This window comes from Netta rufina, assembly GCF_964035555.1.
Source record: "Netta rufina genome assembly, chromosome: 1".
Classification (NCBI taxonomy): Eukaryota; Metazoa; Chordata; class Aves; order Anseriformes; family Anatidae; genus Netta; species Netta rufina.
Window position 1 is genome coordinate 183,623,471 of NC_140123.1, and position 9,816 is coordinate 183,633,286.

A 9,816-nucleotide genomic window follows, 5' to 3' on the forward strand; every position below is an offset into this window, starting at 1 on the left:
GCCCCTTACTACTGGTATCTGTTTTCTGACCCCTGGACTGAACCTGAACTCATGGTAGAAGAGAACCAGAAGTAATTCTATAGAGCAAATCACTTTGTCCCTGTCATATAACCACATTGGTCAAACATTCAAACTCACCTGCAGCGTGAAAAATGATTTTCATTCTTTGGGAAAGCATATACCTTGAAAACAAAAAAGCATCTTTCATCTACTTCCAATGGAATGTCAACAATCAAAATTACATAGATTAAAGTTGTCTTGTTAAGAAAACAGACACTCGACAGACTAAACAGCACAGATAGCACTTGAGACAAACAAAAACCTCAGTGCTGCTGTTAGACGGCAAACTAAACGTTGTTTTACTGGTTTAACAATCTGCATCTCCCTTAGGTTGTCTTAGGTGATTGTCACACATAATGACTTTAATCAGAGGATCTTAAAGTGTTTTGTTAACTCTAAGGTTTGCGCTGATTTACCTTACCATACAACAACAGATAAAATCTTTTCCTTCATCACAACATAGTTAATAGAGAAAAAAATCAAGCAAAATCATTATAATCAGTCTCCAAACTATGCCTTGCCGGCATATTCATCTTAAAATAATTTACTTGCAACATAGTACGCCTAATATAGATTCTCTCTTGCCTGTAAAATATGTGTGTACTGTTTGTTGCTACGGTGTAGATTTAAGTATCAGGTATATAGTTACAAAGCAAATAGCAGGGTAAAAATTACTTTGTTTCTCTTCTTGGCAGAGGTATCCCGAACTAGGATGAAATGAACTACACAACACCAATACATCTCAAAACAAAGACCATTGTCTTTCCTTTGTTTTCATTAACTGCTATTTAATGCTGATTCTACAGCATACTATTAATTTAGCAAACTTACATAGCATGGATGGGATTCATTTCTGCTTTCTAAAATTGTGGAACAAAACTGAACCAATGATAGAAGTAATGGAAATAAATTGTAAGGCACGCAGAGAATTTGATAAAAAGCTGAAAAGTCCTTAACTGTGATTCCTAGACTTTCGCCTCAGTAGAACCTTTTTAAGACTCAAGTTAATTGATTCCTAAATTAAAGTATTTGTGAAGACTAATTCAGTATTTCAGATAGATTTAGAAAATTATCGAGAGACACAACACAACAGAAACACTTATAGACCAGCAAAATCATTGCTAATATAAAGTAGGAAACATAATTAATGAACTCATAGGACAGCTAAGTCACATGGCCAATACAGCTTTAGGAGTTCAGCTACTGCCTCAGGAAATAACTGAAAAGATAGCAATATTTTGCTACCCTCCTGCACATATTACCAACCAAAATGTGTTGGTGTTTCATCCCCTGCCCTCCCCCCACACTTTTTCCTCACATTAGCTTAATACTTACTACCTAAGACTATTTGTCTTTATTTCTCATCCAACATGGTTCACCCTCGTTCAGGTTTATAATCTTTAGTATTTCTCATGTGGAAATGTTGTTTGCAAGCTTCAGTGAAGTCTTCTTCTGGAATGCCACCTAGTGGTCTTAGCTCAGAAGAAACCAGATTTTAACTTTCCCAAAGCAAAAAAAAAAAAAAAAGCTATTAAACCAAGCAAGTAAAATATTTTGAAAAAAAAAAAAAAAAATCCTGTAATTATTGTAACAGTCTGTGGGGAAGAAAAAAAAAACACAACACTAATGATGCAGCAAAAATAATTGCTAGTCAACAGAAGCAATACGTAGCTTACATTAGCTATACCTAGTGGCTTTTCTTCTACCTGTCCTACTCCCTAACACCTTAATTGTAAAAGTATTATATAAGAGATGTAATTAACCATTAATAATGAAGCCACAGGTAAATCGATAGTCCTAGACAAGATACCTATTAAAAAGTATTTAATATAGAACAGAACTGTCAACCTTTAACGGGATGCAGATTTTTGTCAAATAGCTAACTATATTCTTATCTTGGCACTTGCATCAAGTTTGTTAATGGTACTGAAAAAATGTGAATACAGACAAACCTGCACAGTGTTCTTAGATCTAATTGGGGTAGTTTTAATTCGGGCCTGTAAGCTTAGATTTCTAGGCAAGTTTTCAGGCTTCAGGTGTGCAGTCTCCATTTAAATGCTTGCAAGAACCTAGCCAGATGTGTTGAGAAAAATATTTTTCTCCTAATTATTAGTAGTAATATTCCAGGTTTGAATTAATATACATATAAATCCATAAAGTACACGTTTATATACAAAATCTTTATAAAAAGCAAGTTACATACATACAAAATAAAGAGTGATACTACAGTTTCTGCCATGTACATTATGGTAACCTACCCGTTTATCAAGTAACCTGTTCCTGCTGTCATGGTAAGGGCTGACATCTAGCACTTCCCTGAAACAGAATTACTGTTCATGTGGCCAGTAAAATCAGCCAGCTCAAGACAGTGATCCAGATGAACTCTAAAAAAATAAATATTTTTGGTAAGCCTAGTTTTAGTATTTCATCGCTTTCCTAATCCTGTGGCCATAAAGACCCTGGTACTGGCTTTGAGAAAGCGGGAAGAATACAAAACCAACAGTGGGAGAGAAGGGTAGGATCATGCTTTTCTACAACTTTGATTTCAAATAACATTTGTATATCAACAAATACAGATAACAACAACAGAAAGGAAATGAAACAAAGTTTGTAAAGCACCAAAATTTTCTTAAGGCCATTTTTGCAAGAAATTAGAAAGTCTTCAGATTGCTAAATACAAGCAGACATTAAGACAAAACGTGTTTTTATGAAGTAATTTTAATTTAAAGGTTAACTGTCAGTAACAATAGATTTAACAGTTTTGAATTTCAAGAAATTACACCATTTGAATATTATATTGGCCATTTCCACTGGTTAGAAGGAGGTTCTTCAACTAGAGGCTCCCATGGTTTCCACTGTAACATTTTTCTTGACAGGGAAAGCTCATTTTCAGCCTATTAAGAAAGACCATAAACAAAGTAAATTAACAAAGGCTAGATTTAGATTAGGTATCAGGAAGAAATTCTTTACTCAGAGGGGTGAGGCACTGGAACAGGTTGCCCAGAGAAGCTGTGAATGCCCTGTCCCTGGAGGTGTTCAAGGCCAGGCTGGTGTGTTGGAACTGGGCGGGCTTTAGGGTCCCTTCCAACCCAAACCCTTCTATTACTCTATGAAGTTTTTAAAATCTATACAGAATATTAAGTTACATTTATTTCAATTCATCATCTCAGTGATGCATTACTACCTATCACTATCTCAAATTTTAAATGTGCTTTTATTTATTTATAGGAACTGAGTAACTTTATTTTATTATTATTATTATTTTTTTTTTTTAAGTGTATTGAGTCTCCTGAGGGATACTCAGCCTGCTCACCTACTCATTCCCAATGACTACTTCATGATAACTTCATCCCTGGTATTTTCCAGTCTATTAGAATTATCCCCTTGTATCAGTCAGCTCTCCTCTGTGTTTTTCACTGATTCAGACACTGTAAGAAGCAATCTAAGTGTGCATGGTATATATGTAAGCATAATACAGCGAATGAGTAATTGTGTTCATTTTTAAGATGGTCATCCCACCCGCTATATGACAATTCATTTCCAGATTCTTTAAAAAAATATATATAAACCCATGTATTTATTTTTTGTTGTTTGTTTTACAATAAAGGGAAACACAGAAAAGCGTCAAGTTCTGAACAGAAGCTCAGTCAAAGGAACAGTCAAAACTATTATTCCAACTTATACCCAATTTTCAAATTTCCTGCTTTACCTGTACAATGACTTCTTCTATTCGACCACTATTCAGTTTGTCCTGTAGCTTCTGCACATCAGTTTCCTGTGTATTCAGATATATATACATATTCAGTTTTATTGAAAAGTAGAAAGAACAGATACATCACAAAAGCACTAATTTAAACTGATTTGAACAGATACTCTAGCCAACCTCAAAACTACCATCTAATTTGCTAGCTTCTGTCATTTTACACTATATTTTTTTTATTGTAAACAAAAGATCAAGCTCTCAACAATAAATACTAAAATGCAATACTATTTAATGACATCCAAAGGGCTGTAGTAGATCTTAGTTTTTGAGAATCATATGCAACCTCCCAACAGTCGTGTTACATACATGTTACCTGTATTGCATAGTTTAACGTACCAAAACATATTTTAAAGTGTCAGAGGCAAAGGTTGTGCTAATATAACATATTGGTAAGAGGAAAGACATTTTTTGTGCAAATGCGTGAAAGCTACCACTGTTTTAAAGATCTTCAAAAAAAATATTTTTCTTCTAATTTTCAGACAATATCAGAAAAATAAAATTATTTTTTAACATACCATCAAAATATTCCAGCCAATAACAAAAATAGACCTCAAGACTTTTGAATTTTTTCTGAATCGATACCCAAAAGTTACTTATACTCCTGGAAAACAGGCATTTTGAAAATCGTTTTCTCATCCTAAAAATGTTTTCACACATGACACTTAATGATACAGAGCTGTACTTACTGTTTGCACCAAATTAAGCCGCTGATTTACAATCTGCTCAGTGTATTTCCTATACGCTGCATCTTTGGGAATGTTTTGCAGAACACCAAGGATTTTAGTGTACAGTATTCGCAGGCGCTGAAGTGATCAAAAGATACGGTTAAAATCTGCAACTCCAATTATTTAACTACTTAACCTATTACCTAACACTTTTTTGTGCTACAGATAGTTACAGTATTCAATCTAGAAATAAGATTAACAGAATAACCAAATCTGAACCACAGAATTCTGTCTTGAATGGGATTGGGATTTATCAGGACCAAAAGTTACCACTTTTTGGTTAAAAAAAAAATATATATATATATATCAACCAAAGCTGCAACTTAAAGTACACTTGATGCAAAACTGAAACAACAGAAGCTGCAGTTCTAATGACCATAATTTTCACAAATCAGATATGCTTATGACCAAACCATTTGCTTCTGAAAAATTACCTGGGAAAGATATAAAGAAGCATATAACCTACTGCATAACTTTTTGTTTCTTTGTTTTTTCACCTCTCCTTATGATGGTGCAAGGTTTTGAGTCATATACAGATTAAACTAAAACCTGAAACTTCTGTTAGTGGATTTAAATGCAGCAATAAAGGACACATTAGGATGATGAAGAAATTAAGCTTTTGTTACGTTGACAGGGTAACCGTCTAACCTAAGGGGAACAGATGCACTGTAGGAACAATGCACAACAGAAGTGGAATAGTGTAGACATAAACACAAAGAAGAAAACACAGAAAATGACATGGGGATTGGCACAGTATCTATAATTTATCTAAAACATTATTGATTTATTTGCTCTGGACCTTAAATCCCTGTAAGAAATGGAACTGAGTAAGTCCACCCAGAAGGTGCCTGAGAAGGTTGTAGACTAAACTAGAATCATTTGCACAGAACAATATTGTTTATCACAGTGGATCTTTATGACGTTATTCCTAAATATTGGTGGCAAGCATTTTTTGAAACAGAATTGTTGCACAGCAGGAAATTTCAAAGCACAAAGAGGTTTAAGAATTACTCGAATCCTTTCAAAGCTCATACCTCCTGAATAAGAAAACAAGATGCAACACACTTTCATTACTGACCCTGAGGAGGTAAAAAGAAAGCACCAAGCTTCCAAGAACCGCTGAAGCATTCCAACCTCAACAGTGTCTTGCCCAGAAGGGCAACTGCATCCTACACTGCTTCAACAGAGGAGTGGCCAGCAGGTGGAGGGAGGTGATTGTCCTCCTCTGCTCTGACCTTCTGAGGCCCCACTTGGAGTGCTGCATCCAGGTCTGGGGCCCCCAGCACAAGAAGGGTGTGGGGCTGTTAGAGCAGGTGCAGAGAAGGGCCACAAAGTTGATCAGAGGGCTGGAGCAGCTCTCCTGTGAAGAAAGGCTGAAACAGCTGGGGCTTTTCAGCCTGGAGAAAATAAGGCAGCTCTGGGGAGACCTCACTGTGGTCTTTCAATACTTAAAGGGGGCTTACAAAGAAGAAAACCAACTTTTTATTCAGGCAGGTAGTGAGATGGTAAGGTGGAATGATTATAAAATAAGAAAGGGAAGATTAAGATTAGATGTCAGGAGGAGATTCTTCTCTCAGAGGGTGGTGATGCACTGGAACAGGTTGCCCAGAGTTGCGGATAACCCTTCCCTGGAAATGTTAAAGGCCCTAGGTTGGATGAGGCCCCAGGCAACCTGATTTTGTGGATGCCATCCCTGCCTATGGCAGGGGGGTTGGAACTAGATGATCTTGAAGGTTGCTTCCAACCCATGCCATTCTGTGGTTTTCATACAGCTGTGCATGGACAGGTTGGATGGGACCTTGGCCAACCTGGCCTTGTGGAGAGCTAATCCACTAGACCCAACCTAAGCCATTTTATGATTCTATGATCATAGGCCCTGATCCTGCTTTGCACCAAATGGTTAGGGTAAGGTTAGGGAATAGGGTAAGATTCCCCTGCAGAATTAGAAGGCTTTTATAATACATTAAGCTGGCACTACTTTAAGGTATACAATGAACATATATGAATACACATATGAATGAACATATATGAATACGTAACAAAAAAGGCTTTGCTCTGACAGTCTGTGTTACATACAGCCAAGCCACTACATACCTCATGAGGATTTTCAGCTACAGCCAATCCTACGAGCCCAGTGGTCTGCTCAGAGAACATAAAAGCATTTACTATACTAACGCAGCAACACCCACGCTATTTATTTCGCTCTGTCCCCCTGTACACCTAGCTCAGCCCCTCCTGTGCCACTAACCTCTCTCTCCCACCAGACGCACTTCCTTCCACAGACCCACAGCGCCAAACCGAGCTGCCGGTGCCGTGCCCCCGCCTCACCTCTGCGCACCCAGGGCTCGGGCAGCGCCCCGAGGCCCGCACACCGCCACCGGGCCTGACCCTGACGGGGTCCCGTCCCCGTCCCCACACCAGGCCCGCCGCCGGCCACCTCCGGGGAGGGGACCCCGGCCCCGCACTCCCCTCAGCGCCCTCCTCACCCCATCGCTGCCTCCCCGGGACCCCGCAGGGCAGAGCAGGGCAGGGCCGGGGGACGGGACCCCCGCGGCGCCCCCTCACCTTCCTCAGTGCCCCCGCCATGGCGGCGCAGCCGGGCACCGCCGGGCGCATGCGCGGCGCCGAGGGCCTGAGGCGGGCGCGTAGAGGGCATAGAGAAGGGCGCCGGGCTGCGCATGCGCCGCAGCCTCCTGGAAGCCGCTCGGAGGGCGCGCGTAGTGCCAGGACCCGCGGTGTTTACTCGCGCATGCGCTGTTGGGAGGCGGTGGGGCTGGGTGGTGTGACTTGCGTTTCCAAGGCGGGTGCATGAGGAGATCCCCGTTATAAACACAAGCACGTCTAATGATTAGGGAGGGTGCCCACTCGTAAATGCCAAATAAAAAGCATCTGGAAGTTCCTTGGGCGTCGGTTGTGTTTTTGTACACGTAGAATACATCTGGCTACTTGGTTAGTGGCAGAGTGTAACAAAACAGTTTAACATCTGGGAATAAGGTTCAGTTTGGAGATACTGCAGAAGTTTCTAAACAATTAAAAACAACCTGAAAATGGTATGCATGTCTAGGATGATCAGGAGGTCCTCCCTGAGGTCAGTGACTGCCTGGTGAGCAGCCCCCGAGCTGGGTTACGGTTCTGGACTCCATTTCATAAGCAAAAGTGAGCACACGCCTCTCAGGAGTTTTGTTCATTAAATTAATTTGTCTAGGAATGGTATTAGAAGTAACTAATTAGCAGTAGAATCCAAAATAAGGTTCACTGTAGTAGATTACAACAAGCAGGCAATTACAGAGTTAATGTGTGCGAGAAAAAAAGTAAAATACCGAAAACAGAAAGCTGTTAATTAAAAGACTGGTGATAGACTGAAAGGAATTAGCAATAAAGAGGCATTTACAATTATTGGTGAACATAAACATAAAGTTCATTTAAAGATACATTGTACTAAGACTTATGTTTACGGCCTAGCTACTAGTTTGAAGGGTGAGTTTTGCACAGTAAGATTTGATAATATTTTAATTCTGACTTTATATTGTATTTACTCCAGACAAATTTTTCTTCAGAATTCATTTGGCCCATGTTTGAGTTTCGCTTTTCTGGAACTGGTAAGGAAAACCAACAAACTGAGCTTCAGAGTATCACAGTTTTTGCTGAAGCCTTTTAGCAAGACATGAGCTAGTTCAGTTGAGTTACCAAAGCAAGGTGATTAACACAAGGTTTCTATCCGAATGTGGGGTTTGTGCTTCTGCACTCTTGAGCCAAAAATTTTAGAGATTGCATCAGATAGATAGATCTGAGGTGTCTGAATGTGGCCTTTCTGATGCATTGAGAATCTCCCTCTTTCCTATCAAAAGGATTTTTAAAGTCATTTAAAAAAAGATATTAAAAAAAATAAATAAATCAGCCTTTTTAATGGTACCATCCCTATATTTTGCCCTTTGCTGTGGGGCTCCAGCCAGATGATCTACCTCCTGATTACATCCTGACCACAGCACAAATTGTTCTGCATTCTTTATCCAAGTTAGCTCGATTGGCTTTATTCAAATACAAGTTCTTACCGTGTGTTTAAACAACCCAAGCATGTAGTGTCCTTGCCACATCCTAGAACAGATAGTAAAAGCTAGTAGTTTTCACTAGTGTGTTGATAAACCAATTTATGAAATTGATCTGGAAGTGATAGAGTATGCCATATTGCCAAACTCAATTTCAATACATAATTTGTTTTAAAACATTACAACTCTGAGGCCATAAATACCTTCAAAGTATCATTGGATAAATCCGTAAAGCAACTACCTGTTCTGTGGGCATGGGGGAACACTTGGCATTTCATTAGGAAATGCTATTAGGAGTGTTATTCTGCACATTAATATACAGAATGCAGGCACCCTCAGAAGGCCTTGCTATAGTTGTGTCTTCCCTTCCTTCCCTTTTTTGTCTCACCAATGAATTTATCTCATTGTGAAGTCTTGCAAATTACCATATGATTTGATATCATGAGAAGAGTCTTATTTCATTTATTAGCCCTTTACCTCCATGGAATGTAACTGACTGATGGATACATACTGCACCTTGTAACTATGTAAGATCAGAATCAGACATGTTTATGCAGCAATGCATAAAAAATTAAAATTTTATGTTAAAAAATAATTGAAAAGCAAAACAATAGCATGCTTATAATATGGATATGTGTTAGTTCTGATAGTGTCCTGATTACATAAAAGAAATGAAAGAACAAAAGGTAAGCAATTAAAATGTTTATGTTCTTTATGTATATTACAAATGTATATATTTTAAATATTTTTAATATATAAATATATTTCTGTTTTTACCGGCTTTTAGCCAACGGTAGAGCAGGATCTCAGCATGTCTGCTTCTGTTGAACTGAATGTGTTTTTTGCAGGCTCCCAACACTTGTCTAGGTAACAATAGCAAAAGGAGTTGCAATTATTGGAGTTAGCAGTTATAGGAGTTGCAATTAATATTATTTATCATCATTAAGTTATTTTCTTGATCTTGTGTGCAAAGATGAGATGCATGCAGTACCTTAGTTAAGTTTATAGTTATGCAGTTCTATAAACACAAGTGTGTCATAGGGCAATTGAGTTCTGACAGTTTATTCTAGCAAGAGTTAACAGTGTAAAATTTCATTTTATCAGAACTGCTAAATCAAGCATATGTTGGAAGTTTATTGTTTTAATTTGCTGTGTTCCCTTTTTGTCGATTTATTTTGGTAAAGATAGTAACTACTTTGATTAAAACAAAAGCAAGCCAGAG

The 9,816-nt window shown here is 38.4% G+C and overlaps 1 protein-coding gene across 1 annotated transcript; it reads right to left on the minus strand.

Moving 5' to 3' along the window:
* Positions 1 to 2,760: 2,760 nt before the first annotated feature.
* Positions 2,761 to 7,218, minus strand: NDUFA5 (NADH:ubiquinone oxidoreductase subunit A5). The gene is made up of 5 exons (XM_084306563.1): positions 7,114 to 7,218; positions 6,643 to 6,687; positions 4,510 to 4,626; positions 3,770 to 3,835; positions 2,761 to 2,954 (listed from the first exon to the last, which is right to left on the minus strand). The coding sequence occupies exons 1-5, from the start codon at positions 7,162 to 7,164 to the stop codon at positions 2,853 to 2,855; spliced, it is 381 nt and encodes a 126-aa protein (XP_084162689.1). The 5' UTR covers positions 7,165 to 7,218; the 3' UTR covers positions 2,761 to 2,852.
* Between the last annotated feature and the right edge of the window lie 2,598 nt (positions 7,219 to 9,816).